This window comes from Podarcis filfolensis (assembly GCF_964270895.1).
Source record: "Podarcis filfolensis genome assembly, chromosome: 2".
In the NCBI taxonomy this organism is placed as follows: domain Eukaryota; kingdom Metazoa; phylum Chordata; class Lepidosauria; order Squamata; family Lacertidae; genus Podarcis; species Podarcis filfolensis.
In genome coordinates this window covers 26,363,126-26,383,751 of record NC_139605.1, presented here as the reverse complement: position 1 = coordinate 26,383,751, position 20,626 = coordinate 26,363,126, and the positions used below count along the sequence as shown (strand labels likewise).

General features: G+C 45.1%; 1 protein-coding gene across 1 annotated transcript in view; it reads left to right on the top strand.

The window, feature by feature from the left end:
- Positions 1–1,047: 1,047 nt before the first annotated feature.
- LRIG1 (leucine rich repeats and immunoglobulin like domains 1) overlaps positions 1,048–20,626 on the top strand; it is a 134,995-nt gene continuing 115,416 nt past the window's right edge. The window contains exon 1 of the mRNA XM_083600545.1: positions 1,048–2,322. Within this exon, the coding sequence (XP_083456671.1) occupies positions 2,108–2,322 (215 nt within the window). The 5' untranslated portion in view covers positions 1,048–2,107. The remainder of the gene's footprint in view (positions 2,323–20,626) is intronic.

Genomic DNA, 20,626 nt, shown 5'->3' with positions numbered 1-20,626 from the left:
CATGTGATCTATTATGCAGGGCGGGGCTTACCTGCCCTCCCCCCTAATATTTTATTCAAATCGACCCACCTGTATTCCTATATGATCCTGCCCTTCAAAATTAAAACACAAACCATTTGATAGCATCCTTTGATCGAATATGCGGGACAGGGCTTACCTGTCGTCTCCCTCCTACCAATATTTTATTCAAGTTGGCACCCTTGGAATGGGGAATCAGCAGCGGGGAGCGGGTTAGGCAAGGCTAGGAAGGGATCCCAGCCATAGCTGTCAACTTTCAGATTTGAAAATAAGGGATCATCAGCCTCACCTGTCCCAGGGACAGTCTACGGGATATCTAACAATCCGGGATAGCAGCGGGAAAAGGCGCTGGAATAAGGAAATTTCCCGCAAAAAAAGGGAAGCCCCTTGGCCAACTGCACTCCGCTGCCGCGCAACCCTCCTCCCCTTGCGCGCTTCTGCTGAGCAACTTGCGGCTCGCTCCAAAAGCAGCCCCAGAGCGCGCACCGCGCCACAGCCTTTGCTGAGATCTTAGCATCGCTGCCCCACAAGCTTTTGGCGTGCCTTAGAAGTGTGGGGCGGGGGGGGGGGAAGCGCGGTCCTCCTACTAGCACTGCAGCCCGGCTCTTCCCACTGAAGGGCCAGGAAGGGAGATCCTCGGGCAGCAGCAGCAGCAGCAAGCGAAAGCGCGGAGAAAAGGAGCGACTCTTTCCAGCTCTCTCTCGCGCGCTCTTCCCCTTTAAGAGGCGAGCGGCTGCTGCCGAAGCGGGAGCCTCCCGCTTTCACACCTTGGGTGGGAAAGGGAGGCGGGACCTGCTCTCTTCTGATTGACGGCCTGCCAACCTCAATGGAACGTTGTGTATCCGAAAGGCGGCGAGCGGGTGGTGGGGCGGAGAAGGGAGGGCCTCCTGTCCAATCGGGTAGCGGGCGGGCGCGCCGTGGAACGCTAGGCAGCCAATGCGGAGCGAGAGGCGGGCGGCTTGGAAGAGGAGGAGGGGGGGATGGAACGTGTTGCAATGTGCCCAACGTGGGTTTGAGTCGGGGAAGCGACGCTTGCGGGGAGGGGGCGCTGGAAAGTGGAAGGGAAGGCGAGAAAGAGAGGGAGAGATGGTGGCTGGCAGGCTGCGGGGGCGCCCCGAGAGGATCGCGGCTGGCAGCGCTCCGTGTGGGCGCTAAGAGCTGCCGGCTCAGGGTAGGCGGGAGTGGGAGGTGTCGGGAGGGGGGAGGAGGAAGAGGAGGGGGGGCGGCCAGGGAAAAAGCCTAAGAGGAGAAAGTTGCGGAGGCGGAGATAAAGCACCGCTTCCCTCCCACCCATCCATCCCGGTTCCTGGGAAAAGGTGTCTGATCCCCGGGAGAAGGAAGAGGGGAGAGCAAGGAATCGGCCCCGCTCGAGCAGCAGGCGATGCAGCCCTCCTCGCCGGCTCGCCCCTTGCAGCGCTGAGACACTTCCCGGGAAGCGGAGGCGAGGCGGAATCTGCAGCGGGGGGAAAGGAGAAGGAGGCGGAGGGACTTTTCTGGGGGACGCCGAGCCTCTTTCTTTGCAACAGCAGCAGCAGCAGCAACAAGGCGCCCGCCTGTGGGACGGGGCGCAGGACTCTGTTATTCCCTCCCCGCGCGCCACCCCTGCCTTTTCCAGCAGCAGGATCCGGACCCTTATTTATTGCGCGAGTGGCGATCGCTGAGAAGCAAGAGGAAGACTTTTAAAGTTTGGCGCTGGTGCCAAGAGCTCGGGAGGCTCCATCCTGCCTCGCTTCCTCTCCCTCTCTCTTAGTGGCACTGAAATTCAGCTCTCTGGATGAGCCGGTTCTGGGCTGCTGGCCCCCCGACGAGCGAACTCCAGACCGGCCCCCGGAGAAACTTCAGGAGTTGCAGCTGCAGCTGCAGCCTCACTTGGAGCTGCCATGGTCTGACTAGTAAATGTTGCTGGAGGCCTAGAGACTTGGTGCAAAAGAGATCTGGGCTGAACGAGAGTGACGAGTTGTTGGCACTTCCTTGACTTTTCCTTTCTGTCTTTAGTACTTTATTATTATTATTTTTTAGTTGGTGGGATACCACCAACTCTGCGCTTCTGGCCTCTTATTCCTAACCCCCCCTCCATCCAGGATACAAAATGGCGCTGCCGGGATGGGGAAAGTGGGGGTCCTTGCTCTTTTCAGATGCCTTTTGGACCTTCTTCATCCTTTCCCAAACGTTGGTGGGGTTCGGCTGCTGCTCGGAGCGGCAGGCCTGCGACGTGAACTGCACGTGTAGCGGTGATCGTGTGGACTGCAGCAACCGGGGGTTGGAAGAGGTTCCCGAGGTGCTGCCTACCTGGGCAGTCTATTTGTAAGTCTCCCGCCTCCGAAGTCAAAAGTTCTGAAGCTTTCTTGTGCCTTTTCTTTCTTTCCCAGTCAGACCTCCCAACCTCCTTCAAAGTCTTCGCTGAAGGCCAGTTCCTAACCCTTTTCTTCACTGCAGTCTGTGATTAATGTAATATTCCGTCTTCCCTTTATTGAGAGATCTAATTGTAACCGGTTGCCGAGCAACTAACTCCTGGGAGATCCCTTTGGGGGTAGAGAGTTCTCATATCCTTGTGGAAAGATCCCGGTGGGAATAGAGGCTGCTCATTCCCCTTGTAGTTAGGGATGTTCTGCAGAATGAGATGTTCGGCCTTTTAAAGGGAAAGCTTCAAATTCTGATCATTTAAAGGGTTTTTTTGGGGGTGTGTGTTGTGTTTTTGTGTGTGAAACTTTGCCACCCAGGCTGCGGGACCTCCAGGTCCTTCTTAACCAGATCAACTTTTTGGGACACCAGCCTGCAAACTTGCAGTTTTTAAAAATATTGTTGTCACTAAAGATGTTGGCAGCGTTCTCACTGTGTGTTGCAAAGGTGTGGGGAAGAGGGGTTGTGTTTACTGTCCCTATAAGACTCAGTTGTCCCTATAAGACTCAGTTTCATTTAGGCTTAGAAATGTCTGTAGTGTGGCACGGATGCTAGCCCTTAAGAATCAGATCAGTAGTGGAGCTGAACATAAAAGTGGATGACAGGCTGAAGATTTTCAGAACTCTTTAAAAAAAAAAAGAACTTTTACTGACTTGTGAAGCATTTACTCTTGCCATGGAATATAAAAGAGTTTGATTTAATAGACCCCTTCTTAGATGATTCAAACACCTATGTAGGACTTTGGAGACCTAAAGAATTGGGACTCTAAAGTTTCATTCACACACACACACACACACACACACACACGGTAGCAAGTAAGGCCCTTTCAAGTAAACATTGATAGGATTTTACTGAGTCTTTATTATGCGCGAGATCAGGTAGTTAAGGCTTGCCAAGGGTGTTATAAGAGTAAAACAGATCCTCAAGAACTATGACGGTGTGTATCATCACTACGTAAACAGCTGCTGTGGTGTATTGGTGTTGGGTGTATGTGTATAATCTCAATATTTGAGATACGTGGGGTTTTTAATTTAAAAATTGCCTGTGCTTTCCTGCAGACATTTAGAACTAGTTCTTGAAAACTCTCTCTATCCCCCCCCCTTTCTTCCAGCTCTGTGTGAGATTACATATCTCATGTTTCACCTCTAATTCAGTGGTGAAAGTTGGAGGGGCTGTGAATAAAAGGTTGCTGTTTGCCTCTTCAGGACAAAGAATAATCTTACTACTTGTTCGACCCACTTCCTTGTGTTTCTAAGGAATTAATAGCTGCACCCCAAAGTGGGGAAAACTTAACATGATGAACTTTTGGAGGAAAAAAAAAGAAGTCAAAATGGTTAGCAGATGTAGGCCAATCGCCCCTGGTTGCTGCACACTAGGCCCTTGTTATCTGTTAGAACAGTTTCACAAGACTCTCTTATTAGTTATTAAGTGATTGAATCGTGTTTTCTTCAGAATTGGGACCCAGGTGGCCAATTTGAGGTTAAGGTATTAAAATATGGATAAACTAGACTGTGGTTGGTGCCTGACTTTGTGATTTTCAATAGCACTTGCATTCAGATCCTGATAAATCTTCACATTTGGGATTATTTCCCTTTGACTCCAGCAAAGGGAGTTTTACGTGAAACTAAATGTGTTTTAAGATTACAACCTGTGGTTTGAAACCTAATAATAGCGTCACACTTTATCCAGTCAGAAAGTGGGAGTGTAGCAAAAGGTTACCTGTATATAGGTGTTATTCATAAAAGGTATAGCTATATTGGTTTCTTAGATGTAAATTATTACTGTTGCTGTTTTTAAGATGGTATCAGGAAAACTCATTCTTCCCATGTTCCAGTCGCCGCTGCGTGTTGCAGGTTAAAGGGGTTTTTTTTAGCAAAGAGCAACATGAGTTAAAAGTAGACACAAGTCAAGTATGGTACTCTACTTAAATATGTTAGAGTAGTTTAACACACATTGTACGAGAAATGTCAGCGTTAGCTTTATGGAATAGGGTATGTTTAAATCTGGAATGAAACATATAGGTAGTCTCTGGATGAGAATTTGGATAAGTTCATTTTATTGGCCACCAAATTGTGCAGCAGCCTAAATATCTGTGTATACGTATCGTGTACCCAAATATTACAAAGCGTCTGCCATTGTACGTATGGAGGACTGGAATTAAAGGTGGGCAATATTGTGCCATTAGGGGTTTTATGCTGAAAGAGACCTGAAAATGCTAATAGGTTCTGTTTGTATCAGAAAAGAGAGTGGTAGCTGAGGTATTAACACCCCTATCTTCAATTCAAAGCCTTGACTAGAATTCTGCGTTTCATAGGTTGTAATGTAGGCTAAATTCTCCCTCTGAGATAGGGAAGATAAACATTCAATTGTGGTCTGCTTAGTGCTGTGTCAGTGTGAATGTTTAATTCAGATTGATGTCATTATAATTTAGCTGTCAGCCTCTGGAGTACAATTTATTTACCGCCACCATAATTATATCGCTATCTTAAGTTATTTACAACTGTGCTTTACAGACGTGTGAAACTCTGGAGTATATCATATGTTTAAAATTTGCTGCTGCAGAGCTGCAAGTTGTTGATCTTTTGAGTGTGTGAAGCACAAACGTGATTACTAGCTGATCATTACTTTACCCTAATTCCTATAATCCGCCATACTTGTTTTTTTGGAAGGATTTCACATCTGGAAACCTGCACTGTTTTCTTTCTCTGTCCATGCACGCACAGAGTTAAGAAGCTGTTCGGTTTAGGGCAGCTCATATGCTACCATAAGAGGACATCTCGATGACACTTCTCTTGCTTTTCATATATGCCAGCTTCATTTTAACAGTAATTGCAGCACTGGTGATGATATCACCACCGATGTTGAATACTGAATGTTCATTTGATTAAGCTTCACAGTGGTGATAATTATTGTACCACATGAAGGGTGAAGCTCCTTAGATTTTGTTTCTTCCAGTATTCATACCATGTTCATAATAACTCCTATATGGGTCACAGTTAGGGACCGTACTGTAGCTGCCATACTAAGTATCAAGAGCAATTTATAACTCTTCTGTTTACTCTTCTGGATATCTGTGCAAGCTGTTGTAGCAGTACCGGTCAAGAGTCCTGTAGCATCTTGAAGAGAAGACCAACTTACTGATTGAAGTTTATGCTTTTGTGGGCTAGAGTGCTCTTTGTTGAATGCGTGAAGCATTCAAGGAACTCTCTAGAGTCCATTCCATTTGTTTTGACAAAAGTGAACTCTAAACCCATGAAAATCCTTAGTCTTAAAAAAAAGAAAATCGCAGAATGTTGTTTCTTTAGAATAGTTGTATGTGATTTATTCTAAAACTATTGATAATGTTGCTCTACTAATGCTAGTTTTGTTGCTAGAAATCTTCACTAGAAATTAGTAAATTGGCCATTTTAGAAAGTAGTGCCATGAGATCAGGTAGCAAGAGCTTTTAAAAAAATTGAATTATGAAGTGTTGTGATTTCTAAGACTAAAAGACTAAGAGTAAAACTGAATTGCCTGTGAAACACTAAACGGGGGTATCCAACATGGTGCTCTTCAGACGTTTTGGACTATACCTCTTTCCTGATCTTTGGCACACTGAACGGGGATGAATGGGAGCCCAGAGTACACAGCAACAAGGGGGTGAGGAGGAGGCACTACAATGGCTACCCTAGAAAATCAGTCAATATGTTTGAATTCTCTCTTTTCTATGAATTTTCATCAGCACCTCGGCCGAGAGAAGATAAATATGAACTCTCACTTCTCTCGAGGAGAAGTTAGGACCAGAAGAAGAAGGGAAAAGTATCTTTCGTCTGTTTTGTTTTCAACTCAAGTTGAACAATTTCAGTTGTTTTAAAAGATTGTCACTGCCAGGGGAATCGCATCCCTGAGATGGATTTTGCCATGACATTACCTTCTCTCAAATAGATTTTCGTTAGAACTTTATTCGCTAGAACTTATGTTCAGGGAAGTTTTTAATGTGTGATATTTTAGTGTATTTTTGGTTTCTATGGAAGCCGCCCAGAGTGGCTGGGGAAACCCAGCCAGATGGGCGGGGTACAAATAATAAATTATTATTATTATTATTATTATTATTATTATTATTTTCCCTCTTGTTGTGGCAGATCGCAACATATCCGTGACACCATTCACACTTGCAAGAGACCACTTATAGACTGTTAGGAGAAACATGGTGCCTTTCTGAGCATACTTTAGAGCCTAGGAACTAGTTTCCAATACTGGTACCAGAACTGAGCTTATTGCATGGTCCTTCTACACAACGGTCCATTCCTGCTTTGCTTTCTTGTTTTCAGCAACCTAATTTTAGGTGCGGAAAAAGTCATTTTGCTGTGGGCTGTTGCTCAACACTTGTGAGTCTGGAACCCTTGCAGATTTCTGCTGATTAGAGTGTGGGGCAGTTAATGCCATGGCTGCAGGTTTGATTCAATCCCTGTACAGTGGACGCTTGGGTTGCGAATGTGATCCGTGCGGGAAGCATGTTCGCAACCCGCAGTGTTCACAACCTGCAGCGCCGCGTCTGCGCATGTGCGGGTTGCAATTCGCCACTCATGCGCAAAGCGCGATTTAGCGCTTCTGCGCATGTGCAAGCGCCGAAACCCGGAAATAACCCGTTCTGGTACTTCCGGGTTCAGCGCGGTGCGCAACCTGAAACCACACAACCCGAAGCATCTGTAACCCGAGCTATGACTGTATGGGAGACAACTGCATATTCCTGCATTGCAGGGGGGTGAACAGGATGATCCTTGGGGTCCCTTCCAACTCTACAGTTGGACCTGTAGAGCTATGGACCTGTAGATCCTGATCTCCTTTCTGTCCCCACCCCTGCTCCAAAATACCCCAGGAAAACTTTTAAGCAACCAGGTGTGTGTGTGTGTGTGTGTGTGTGTGTGTGTGTGTGTGTGTGTGTTTAGGTCTTTGGGACAATGTTTGGATGGGGAATCAAAGCTGTAGGTTTCTTTAAAATCTCCTGGTGCAATTGGGAGAGGGGCATCTTCTCCCACCCTTTCTTTTTTTGGCCATGCTTCTTAACTTTTCAAGGAGGGCTATTCTTGAGAGCCTAAACCCTCCTGTGCAGTCCTAAGCACATCTACTACTAGGGAACAAGCACCATTAAACTTGATGGGGATTACTTCTGAGTAAACAAGCACAACGTTTCACTGTTTGAAAGTCCACGCTTTGTGAATGGAAGATTGGCTTTGTTTATTTACTGAATTTCTAACCCACCCTGCCCTTCAGCTCAGGGCAGATAGCAACAGCTTGAGATGTGTATCAGCACTATAAAATTTCCTATAAATGCAGTTAAAATGTATACAAGAAAACATCCCCATCCCTGAAAGGCTGCTAGTAATACTTTAAACAAATAGTCTCACGGCAGGCTCGTGACAGCTACAGAATTAACTTGGACGTTTTTATGTTTTGTAAATAGTAGCAAACGGTTTCAGTGTTAGTATCATATCTTATGAACTTGCTTGGTTGTTGTGGTGTTGCCAAGACCTCCTAGAGAGTTTAAGGATTGTGTGTGTGCATATTATACATATTGATTTGCCTTGTGGGGCGTGGAATATAATTCAATAACCTCTGGCACTAGCACGTGCAGGGAAATGTATTTTGTTTAAAAGAGCCTACAGGGAACTGGAACTCTGCACATGAGACTGAACTGGGTCCTTTCAGTGCAGTGTGTGACAGTGGTTATATAAGATTATTTATTTGAACTCTTAACTGCTCTCTGTGTAATTTGCTTTGCACTCAAACTCCCATGTGGTTTTGAAAAACCGAGAATCATTGTGTGTGGTTGGGGAGGAGAGGCCACAGCTCGTGTGTGTGTGTGTGTGTGTGTGTGTGTGTGTGTGTGTTGCAAGGTAGTGGAAGATCTTAAACCTAGCATGCAGTCTGAGGCTCCCCACCCCCTTTTGCCTGCCCACAATTTCTTGGTGCCTGGCTTTGAAGCTCAGATAGGCAACAAAAGATATAAAACGTCTGAAGTGTGATTTACTTGAGAACATTATCCGCGGTTAAAAAAAAATGTCTGCAAGAGTATAGGAAACCAAACGCTTGCTGCCAACAGATGCCAGGTGCAAAGTGTGGAGAACGTCAAAATGGGAATTACAGGCCTGGCAGCCCCCCCCCCCCTGGACACACACACACACACTTTAAAAAAAATTTAAAGCCATAAAACCCTTTCCCTTTCTCTTGCTCACTTAGGGTTGATAGAATTGCTGTGAGAGTTTAACTTCTTCCCCAAAATGGAGGAAGGGAAGAGAGAGACTCAGTGGAAAAGATTTCGAAGCTGGTCCATTGGTAGTCTGGTTGCACCTCATGGGCCTCACAACCACACTTCTGATTATGTGCGCATAGGATTAAAACATAAGACGAGCCCCAGCCTTCCAGTCCTGTACAGTGGTACCTCAGGTTAAGTACTTAATTCGTTCTGGAGGTCTGTACTTAACCGGAAACTGTTCTTAACCTGAAGCACCACTTTAGCTAATGGGGCCTCCTGCTGCCGCCGCGCCGCCAGAGCACGATTTCTGTTCTCACCCTGAAGCAAAGTTCTTAACCTGAGGTACTATTTCTGGGTTAGCGGAGTCTGTAACCTGAAGCATATGAAACCTGAAGCGTATGTAACCCAAGGTACCACTGTATTCTCATTCCTCATAGTGGCTGCCAGGTGCCTCTGAGGAAGACTGTAAGCAGGAGCTGAGGGCAGAATTTGTCTCCTGTTGCTGTTCCTCAGCAACAGGCATTCAGGTCAGGTGTGGCATGCCTCTGATGCCACCATGACTAGTAGCCATTGAGGGCTTTATCCTCCATGAATTTGTCTTTTCTGCTTTTTGAAGTTGGCTCATGGTAGCAAATTCCGTACATTTTAACTCGGGTGCCTTGCGAAAGAACTGCTTCCTGAATCTCCCACCATTCACTTTTGCTGAATGACTCCAGGTTTTAACTTTAGGAGGAGGAAAAAAAAAACTTCTATCCATGTTCTTGTTAGTATTATTGGGAGAGGGAGGAAAACTGTCCACTTTCTCCACACATGCATTATTTTGTTCGTACTTCTCCCCAACCCCGTTCATCTGCCCCTCCAAACTAAAAGTCCCTGAACACCTTTCCTCAGAAAGGAGTTGCTCCAGCCCTACCAGAATAATGGTTGCCTTTTTCCAGCTCTACCACATCCTGTTTTGAGAGGTGGAGACCGGAACTACTGGTGCATGCAGTGCTGTATTCAAACTGTGGTTGTACCATAGATGAATATATTCAAGGCATTTAGGTGCTGGGAGATTTATATTAGATCCTTTCCAAATGATCTTTACCATGAGAACTTTTTTCACAGCTGCCATTCACTGGGTTGAGGTTTTCTACCATGACTCCGATATATTTTTCCTGGTCAGTTGCCATAAGCTCAGATCCCATCAGTGTATATATGTGTCCTTAGAAACAATGTGCATTGCTGTATACGGGCATTGGACTGCATTTGCCATTTTAATGCCCATTGTGATTCCGTCTTTTATCATCCTGAATAATTGGGTTTCATTGGCAAACTTGACTCATCCCAAACTCCATATCATTTATGGGTAAGTTAACAAGCACTGGTCCCAGTACAGTTGCTTGGAGAACCCCATGTCTTTCTTCCCTCTGTTAAGAGAACTGATCATGTATTCCTATCTCCTGTTTCCTGTTCTTTAACCTGTTAGTGATTCGTAAGAGGACTTGACCTCTTTTTTTTTTTATTTGCTCAGGCAAAAGCTTTTTGAAAGTTCAGGTAAAGTCTTCTGGATCATCGTTTCCACATACTTGTTGACACATCTAAGCACTGCAAGATTAGTGAGACAAGACTTAACCTTTGCTGAGGCCATGTTGATTCTTCTTCAGCAAGGCTTATTCTTCTATATGCTTGATAATTTTCAGGTTGCCCATGCTCTTATTTCCCTCCTAAATTGTCATCCAGAGCAGGAGCAAACTGAGGCTATCAGCCCAAATTGCTTCTCCTTTCTACCTGTTCCTTGCAAATCTCCCACCTCGATTAAACTGGCTCCTACCTAATCTCTGTTGGAGATATCAGATTGTGGCAATGTTGAAAAATGTTGAAAAAATGATCCCCTCTGAAAATTTAAAGCCGTATGGATGAAATGATGTGATCCCTGTAGCTGCTGATGTTTGTGTGAGAAGTGTGTGTATATACACTCATGCATGTGTCCAGAGACATTACATCTCCGTGTTAACTGAATGCAGGTAATAAATGTTACATTCCTGAGTGTTGCTCAGCGGTCAGCTTAAAACAGACAAAATATCCCTATTCTGTTGAAGTCAGAAAACGATAGATATATGAGATGTCTCACTATATGCATTAAGTCTTTTTCCAACTGTATACTGTAATCTCTTCAGAATTGGTGTGAGTGCATGAAAGGTGTTTATGGACTGTTTAAAAGCTCTTTGCAGATTAAAGTGGTGTGTTTTTTTAGTGTAGTGAATGTATTAAGACTAAGGAGACTTGGGTTCAAATCCTTACTCAGCTGAGAAACTCACTGGGTGACCCGTTTAAACTGTTTTGAAAACAGCCAAGAGTCAGGGCAGGGGGCTGATGTGACCCTGCAGATCAGGACTATAGATTCCATATCTCTGCTTTCTGGTTATGTCATTATCCCCCCCACCCCCACTTATTCAGAGTAGGCTGACTGAAATAAATAAGTACACTAATTTCAGTGGATCTACCAGGAATATAACACATGTTGAATTTAGCCCTATGGAAAAGCAGTATACAAATATTTAAATGAGATCTTGGGTGACAAAGTTCTGTTCTCTCAACTGTGCCCTGCCTTACAGGGATGTTGTGAAGATGAAATGGTTGCAAGCAGAGGACGGTGTATAGCAGGCATAGACAAACTCGGCCCTGCAGATGTTTTGGGACTACAACTCCCATCATCCCTGACCACTGGTCCTGTTAGCTAGGGATGATCCCAAAACATCTGGAGGGCCGAGTTTGCCTATGCCTTGAGGGGAGGTCAGGATAAGCATGAAATATAGAAAGCAGTTAATGTATTTTTGCCTTAAAAATATAACTGTTGATTATCTGCTGACCTAAATACGTTGCTAGTAAACCACTTGATAGTTTGGATTAAAGTTTTTGTTTTGTTTATATGAACACATAAAATAGAAGTACTCATTGAAATGAACAGAGCAGTCGACAACAGAGCATATCATTAAATGCTCAGTCTAAATCAGTGACCCCCAAATTTTTGCCCCCATAGACCACTTGAAAATTTATGAGGGTCTTGGCAGACCACTTAATGATTTTTCTTTCTGCCTGTTTTAGCAATCGTAATATGTTGCACTAAATGCAATATGATTTAATTGTATTTTTATGGCTTCATTTTTTCTTCAGTGTTGAATTTAATTGTGTTGCACTTTGAAATCAAATTGTAGTAGCTTCAGATAAAATATAATAAGCAAACGAAGCAATAAAAAAGGCAGTCAACATGAAGTGTCGATGCCTTGGGTTTGCTGCTTCCCATCTTCAACCACAAATCCACAGACACATCACATAGACACATATCCACAGACCACAGTTTTGGAACCCCCTGGCCTAATTCACGACTCTTCGATTCCAGCTCTCCAGTTGGGTTTTTTTGTGTGTGTTTTTGGAATAAACATTTCAAGTGACACTTGCTGAACAGTTAGTGTTTTTCAGGGGGGGGCCCATGCTTTGTCTCTTGCAGCGGAAACTGAGTCTTGGGCGCCTTTAAAAAAATGAACATTTTATTATTATGGCGTGGACTTCTGTGGATTACACTCTGTTAGCAGTTTCTCTTGATTAAGACATGACATGTATTCTTGGAGATGGAGGAGCCTTCCAAAAACATTTTAAAGAACTTCTTAGTAATTAGCGGAGCTCAGGATAACTGGTGCTGCCAGGAGGTGCTTAGACAGTCTGCTTTGTGCCCCTGATGAAATACTTTTACAAGCCCTAAATTGGAAAATGTCTCTCTTTTTGGTTGCGGGGGGGGGGGGTGGACTTGAGGGAAAACAAAATGCCAAAGTTGACCCTCTTAAAAAAGAGAGAGTGTGTGTGTCTGTGTGTAGGCAGCTCACTCAAGCTTGGCCATTATGGCTTCATACCCCTAAATCCTATTCAGTATCGCTGAACAAATGGAATGGAACTGAGAATGAGCTGTAATCTCCAAAGGCCAGCTTGTTGCATAGCTCAGCAGGACTGAGGGAGAGCATAAGGATTTCTGTTCTCCTCTGTACTCTCATCCCTGCTTCCCACCGAAAACATTTCCCGCCTCTTTAATTTTAGCATTGATCAGCTAACTCCCTTCAGCAGGCTCTCTGAACCTGCCGCCCCTATTGTCCGTTGTTCCATATCTGGCTCTGTTCCTATTAGAATGCCTCGGCCCCGTATATTTTTCGTAATTTGTAGTGTTTTGCGACTCACAGGGATTCTTGCCTCTTCTCAACCGAAAGGCTTTGCAGTCTGGCCCTAAACATGTTTACTCAAGGGCAGAGCCCCATTGTGTTCAAAGAGATTTGCTTCCTCAGGACATGTTCTTAAGATTGAATTTACACACCTCCCCGCCCTGCCTGAGGTACTAAGCTCTTCAGGACCTTTCAGACTCCCCTGTTCCCAGCATGGGGGAACTGTGTTTGTTGTTCATATGGGAGCCATTCACACAATTAGAGGTGAACATGTCTGAATTTGTGTGGTGGGTTTGTTGTGTGAGTGAGCTATGGGCTTGTCCATTATTTATTTATTACTTTATTTATTAAATTTGTATACTTCCCTTCATCCGAAGATCCCAGGGTGGTTCACAAAATGAGAATAAGAAATGAGAATACAAAATACGTAATAAAGCAAACATCAGCCAATAACCCCCCTCCCACAAACACATTTCAAAGGCCCTTGAACAGGGGTAGGCAACCTAAGGCCCGGGGGCCAGATCCGGCCCAATCACCTTCTAAATCCGGCCTGCGGATGGTCTGGGAATCAGCGTGTTTTTGCATGAGTAGAATGTGTCCTTTTATTTAAAATGCATCTCTGGGTTATTTGTGGGGCCCGCCTGGTGTTTTTACATGAGTAGAATGTATGCTTTTATTTAAAATGCATGTCTGGCTTATTTGTGGGGCATAGGAATTCATTCATTCCCCCCCCCCCCCAATATAGTCCGGCCCACCACATGGTCTGAGGGACGGTGGACCTGCCCACAGCTGAAAAAGGTTGCTGACCCCTGCCCTAGAATGTTACTGCCTGATTATAGAGAGACGTTTTTGCCTGGTGCCTTAAGATATGTAATGAGCATCCCTGGGGAGAGCATCCATAAGCAGGGAGCCACCACAGAAAAGGCCCGTTCTCAGGTTGCCACCCTCTAGATCTCTCAGAGGGGCACACAATGAAGGCCCTCAGATGATGGTGTAACTCAGGCATAGGCAAACTCGGCCCTCTAGATGTTTTGAGACTACAACTCCTATCATCCCTAGCTAACAGGACCAGTGGTCAGGGGTGATGGGAATTGTAGTCTCAAAACATCTGGAGGGTTGAGTTTGCCTATGCCTGATGTAACTGGACGGATGCTGCTCTTAGTTCAGTGGGGCAGATTCTGATTTTCACAGGATTCTTTCTCCCTCAAAGTTGGGGGCCTTAATTTCGCCTCTGGAGCCGTGGAAGAGAGAGAGAGAGCTAAGAGCGCACTACGGGTGAAGCTGACTTGGAGTTGCAACCAACAAAATTATTGGGTGGGACTTCCTCCCACCAGGAATCACCTGCAGTGCCCCCCAAATCTGCTGTAGAAGGTTGGGGGGAATCGGCAGAGCACTGCTCACAGAAGTTGTTTTGGACGTGCAATGATTTAGTTAGACACGACCCTTTTTGTTTTTCCTTGATTGCATTCAGACAGCTTTGAACACCCCCGTGGCCTCAGATTTTAGAGGGACGGCATGAATACTGGGTGTAACCACCAGGGAGTAGAAGAAATTACTGTTGTGTTCCCATTTAGTCCAGAGCATCCTGTTCTCATAGATGCCTATGGGGAGTCCACCAGCAGGACACATAACGCACAGCAGTGGTCTCCTGCTTCTGATCTTCAGCTACAAATTGCTACTAATCTTCCTTTAATCTCCTGGCAGCGAAATTTAAAAAATGGGAGGGTTCGCCCCCCCCCCAAGAAGGCGACACGAAGTGCTGAGAACACTAGAATTTCTGCAAATCCTCAATTTTCTGAGAGATCGCAGTGAAAACTGAGAATGGCACACTTCAGATCTTTCAGACACTGGGTTTAATTAAACAAGAATACAGCAGTAACTTGTGTGAGTTAAACTTGTTCCTAGGGTGTCTGGTTTTGATTACAGCTTAAGTGTGCAGCTGTGGCTCAATAGCATACATAATAATAGGTATACATGTCACTATTATTTGAATGAGAATGCTGATAAGTAAAACATACTCAACAGTATTCCTTTCATGGTAGCCAGACGATACCCCAATAGGTATAGTGTTGCATCCACGTTTATGTGCTTGTGAAAATTTGTATAAATGCAAATTTCAAGTCGTAAGGTTGTATCCGACATTGTCTGTGAGCTGAGGGAACAGGCTTCTGCTTTCCTTTGGCCCTATCCTGGTCCCCTGTGTGCCTTCAAAATCTTCTCCTGGTGTGTTGGGTGTCTCTGGAGCCAATTTGCAGGGCACATGGGTGGGGGGCTGCAGGGGGAGATGAGAGGAAACTGAAGTCCCATTGTGTGAGCAGATGTCCACTCACGCAGCATTGAATTCCTCCAATGGCACTTTAAAGTCTTTATTTTAGTTTTCTGTGTGGGAGCCTTTCCCCCTCCTCAAAACCTGTTTGCCATTCAGGAGTTGTCCCATATTATGCCATTTAACAGCTTCCCCAGAAATGCAGTCCACAATACACACACAACCAGTAGTTTCCTCAAGTGTTGTGGTGATAATCTGTGACACTTGTTCACTTGTTGTCATTGCTTTCTAACTACCTTTTTGAATTTTATCAGTGTTTGTTTCAATTGTTGCAAGCCACCTTGAGTCATGGTTCTGGGGGAAAGATGGGATGATATTATTATTATTATCATCATCATCATCATCATCATCATCATCATCATCATCCAGGGATTGTTAGTGTGGGAGGGAACCACTGAAGCCATCTGAGGAGGCTTAATAAATGGAGTTCTCCAGAACACCCTGGAACATTCCTTGAAAACAGAATGTATTTCCATTCAAAATGTGCATAGGCATGCCATTTGGGTTATTGGATGTGTTCATTCTGGGCAAAGTCCACTTCACATGTGCCCCCCTCACTTTGTATTTAAATCACGCATTTGTAAATTCAGCTTTCTTAACGCTGAGGCCAAAAGCCTTTTCCTTTATGGGTGTATATGCACTCCATCAGCACTGATACACATTTTTCAACTGCACCTTTTGTTTTGATTTGCTGGCTGGCTTGTCATTGGAGTGCATGAGTGCTCTGTCTTCTCCCTTCAGCACCATTCACAGGTTTGTTTTTTGTGTTTTTGGCATGCTTTGCTTTGCCTTCCCTGTGTGGGGGGGGGTGATTTTCAAAAGCTTCCCCTTGTTAGGATGCCGATTCGCTTCTCAGTAGATTATCAGCAATTTTGCTGTTTCAATTTTGTTGTCTCAGTTTGTGGTGCTGCCTGATAACTTCTTGTTGGTGCTTTCTGAAGGGCTTCAGGACCCCAGAGTTTAAGTCTCAGGACCCTCCCTTCCTCTTGAGAAGCTGTTTGCGGTCTTTAATTGCCCTGCTTGGCTTTCCCTCCCCATGGTGACAGCAATTTGAAGCGCAAGGGCCGGCATACAATGGGAGCCACCTTTCAATAGAATTGTGTTAATAGTCAGAACCACTTACAAAGGGGGGAAAGTTTGAATGAATGGGCTTGGGGAGGGGGTAGAGAGAGTGTTGGGGGAGGGGCAGTAGGGAACATTTGCAAGGATAGGAAAAACAACCATATCTGAAGAAGTGTGCATGCACACAAAAGCTCATACCAATAACAAACTTAGTTGGTCTCTAAGGTGCTACTGGAAAGAATTTTTTATTTTGTTTCAACCTTCTCTGTAGGCAGCTGAGATATGAATCCTCTTTGCACTTCTGACACAATCCACAGTATTTCTTGTAGACGCAGTTCTTGCAGATTAGTTAGGTTCAACATGTGGTCAGTATTCCTAAATACACCATTTTTTAATTTTATTTTTTAAGTTCTATGTATCCCAAGGGACTCCTCCAAGTGGCTCAAGGCACTATGGGTGGTTCTCTTCTCCCCGTTTTATCCCCATAACCACCTTGTTGAGAGACACTGCTGGACCAGGGTCACCCAGTGAGTGTCATGGCTGAGTGGAGATTTGAACCCTGGTCTTGCAAGTCTTAGTTTGATGCTCAAGCCACTACGCGACACTGGCTGTCATCCCAGTTGACTGTCCTTATGCCAGACTTTTGGCTAGAGGAAATACCTGATTTTAGGCATTACGGCCTAAATCAGAGCTTTCCAGACTTTTCACGTTGGTGGCACACTTTTTATAGACATACATCGTTTCGCGACACAGTAATTCAGTTTCACTAGCAAGTCAGGTGTTAAACTAACCCCTTTCCAGCCCCGGGAAGAGCGTGGGGACCATTTGTGCGACACACCTCCAGCCGACACACTTGACGTGTCGTGACGCACAGTTTTGAAAGCTTTGGTCTAAATTGTGTTGGCTGATTGGAATTTGACTTGTGTAATGCCAGTTTGACTTCTCTTCTCTTCCCCATTGGCCTCCCAGAGTTAAGTTTTGAAGGCATGTGGGAAGTGTGCAGTGGAAGAGAAGAAAGGTGCAGTCCTAAACAACCCTGTTCCCTCCAGGACCGGAGTCAGTATGCTTCTCAGTACCAGTTCCTGGGGAGCACAAGTGGGGCGCTAGCGCTGTTGTGGCCATTATGCGCTGCTTGTGGGCTTCCCATAGGCATCTGGTTGGGCACTATGAGAACATCAGGTGGGCTTTTGGACTAGCCCAGCAGAGCTCTTCTTAGGCCTTGGAAGTATTAAAAGTACCCAGTCTACAAACCGAAGGAGCTGCTGCGGTGCTTGCTTTTCTCTTCCTCCCCAGTTCCGCTTTCCTTTTGTGACATGACCGTGGGCTGGAACTGTATTACCATTCAGTATACGTACAGTGTGTAGGCTGTATTAAACGAAACAAAACCAAATTCATTGTAACCATGAATCAGCAAAAAACAAAACCCAAATAGGTCATTTGTACAGTGTTGTTGGAAACCACCAGTGAGAGGTGAAAGTATTGCCTGTTTCTCTTTTATTAGGAATGGTAGTGATGCGCTATTGGTTGCCACACATGTTATATCCTACGGTGCTTTATCTAACAGCAGTGTGCAACCGACACCTTCTGTTTAATAGAAATAGCCTTCCATGCACAGTGCTCCGCCATGGATTGATACTTCACCATAGATTGAGATTATGTGCAACTCCTGCCAGTGTTGCAGTCCCTGTGAAAATGTTGTATTGAAGGTCTGCGACTGAAAGGTCCAAGACCTCTCATTCAGTGGTCGAAATTCTAGGCGCATTTTGCAACAGGGAATTTCATTAGTGTGAGCAGTTTCTGACCTCTGGGTGCAGTACTGCGCCTAAGATTTCAGATTAAAACTGCACAGTAGAAGGAAAGGGGGACATTTTTCTGCCTCCCCACTTCTGGCTACTCTCTGAAGACTGGAGGAGAGACCCTCTTAAGAATATTCAGGGGGTGGACAGGGGAAGGACCAGACCAGGGGTCAGCAAACTTTTCCAGCAGGGGGCCGGTCCACTGTCCCTCAGACCTTGTGGGGGTGTGGACTAAATTTTTTTTGGGGGGGGAAATGAACAAATTCCTGTGCCCCACAAATAACCCAGAGATGCATTTTAAATAAAAGGACACATTCTACTCATGTAAAAACACGCTGATTCCCGGACTGTCCGCGGGCCGGATTTAGAAGGCAATTGGGCTGGATTCGGCCCCCGGGCCTTAGTTTGCCTACCCATGGACTAGACCATGTGAAAAATGAGCATAATATTTTAGCTGCAGTTCATTCATTTTCATCTTTGTATTCTTGTTATAGAAATGCACACCTAGACATTTCATTGTTGCGCCCACAACCTAGGTTTAAGGTGCCATTTAGCTCCTAGCTTTCATATCTCAGTTACTAGCACTGCTCTCATTTATTTTTAGCAATCTCCATCATCATGAGTTTATCTCTTTGATGTTGCTTACAGAGTAACGTGAGAGAGGAAGAGAGGGTGGGTTCTTGCCCCCAAGTGATTTGAGGTCTAAATTTGACAGAGGGCGAACAGAACTTGGGGGTGGTGGTGCCAGAGGCAAGGGATAAATGTTTACTCATTGACAAACTAGCACTGTTTGCTCAAATTGTAAAAGCTAATACAGTAATTGCTATCGCCATGTGAAAATCTTGGTCATCTGAATCCTTTCTGGAATTGGCATGTCGCCAGCCAGCACCTCCACAGTCCCTCTAGCACAGTGGTGGCCAAACTTGGCCCTCCAGCTGTTGTTGGACTACAACTCCCATCATCCCTAGCTAACAGGACCAGTGGTCAGGGATGATGGGAGTTGTAGTCCCAAAACAGCTGGAGGGCCAAGTTGGGCCATCACTGCGGAACCTTCGATCTGTCAGGTGTTGCTGGACTACAACTCCCATCATTCCTGACCATTGACTCTCCTGACTGGGGGTGATGGGGGGTAGAAGGTGATAAACATTTGTAGGGCTGTGGGTTAGCTCCTGTTTAGGGAAGTTTTTAATGTGTGACATTTTAATGTATTTTTAATCTTTGTTGGAAGTCGCCCAGAGTGGCTGGCGAACAAAATCATCATCATCATCATTAGCTGTCCCTATTCTAAGCCAGTTTTCCCCCAACCTGGTGACCCCCCAGATACTTTGGACTTCAATTCCCATCATCCCAAGCCAGTATACTCAGTGATTGGGGAAAATGGGGGTTGTAGTCCAAAATATGTTGGGGGAACCTGGTTGGGAAATGCTGCTCTATGGAGAAATAAGAAGAACAAAGCAGCATCTTATGGGCCTATTGTGGTCAGGCTTGCAATCTCTGCCCATGCCATCTCAGTGTGGGGGTTGCATTTGTGCAGGGTCTGAATACTGCTAAAAACCTTTGTAGGTTATCTTGGTTTTATCAGTGAACTTTTTTGGGTGGAGGGGGTAGCCATCGTGGTGCCACCAGGATGTTTTGGACTGCAACTCCTATAATCTCTGACCATGCTGGCTGAGGCGGATGAGAGTTGTGGTCCACAATGTGCTGGCTTCGCCTTATCTAGCTGGCCTTACGTACTGCATAGGTAAGAGGTCCTCTTGCAGGAAATGGGGCCAAAAGTAAACTCGTTGGTGTAATCTAGGAATTAGAGGAGGCTAGTGAAACTTGTCGCCAGCCGTTGTAAAACGGAGGAGTTGTTCTCTGTTGTGATAAAACACTGAACTTTAAACGGAACGGGTCTATTTTTGAATGAGCCACTTCTGATAAAATGCAAATCAAGCTTCTTTGCTGGCCCATGGTGTACTAAACGAAACCTACGGTTCATTGATGGGAAGAAAGTGGTCCGTCATTAATTGCTAATGGATCTCACATTGTTCTGCTGAGAATGGTAAAAAAAAAATTAAATGCCTGTTTGTGGCCATGTCCTTCAACCTGGTCACCACCTTGTACAAGCAAAGAGAAGAATAGTTTGTGCCCCAAGCAATTTACCCCAACGCAAGATGTAGTATTGAAAGCTGAGCAAGATTCATGGTTGCAGTGGCTTATGAGCATTCGGTTGGGCTATGAAAGCAGTGCATATTGAAACCAGTGTCTAGCATATTGCACCTTGACTGAGGAGAGAACTGGGACTGGGTTCAAATTACAGTTTTAACCATAAACTCACTGTTGGCTAGCCATGTTACAGAGGTTTGAGGATAAATGAGAGCAATGAAATTGCTGTACCTTTTTAGTAGCAGTGAAGAAACTAGAGAGAAGCAAGCTGTGTGCATAGATGTTTGGGTGTGCCAAATCACAGAGCCAGAGTGTTGTTGTTTTTTAATTGGGGCTTAAAAACACACACGCTAGCCCCTTGCATCTCATTTCCTCTTCATCAGTTTGTGTCGGTGCTGCTAAAGTTCTGCCTGTTATTACAGATGAGGAACCTCTTTCCCCTGTTTTAACA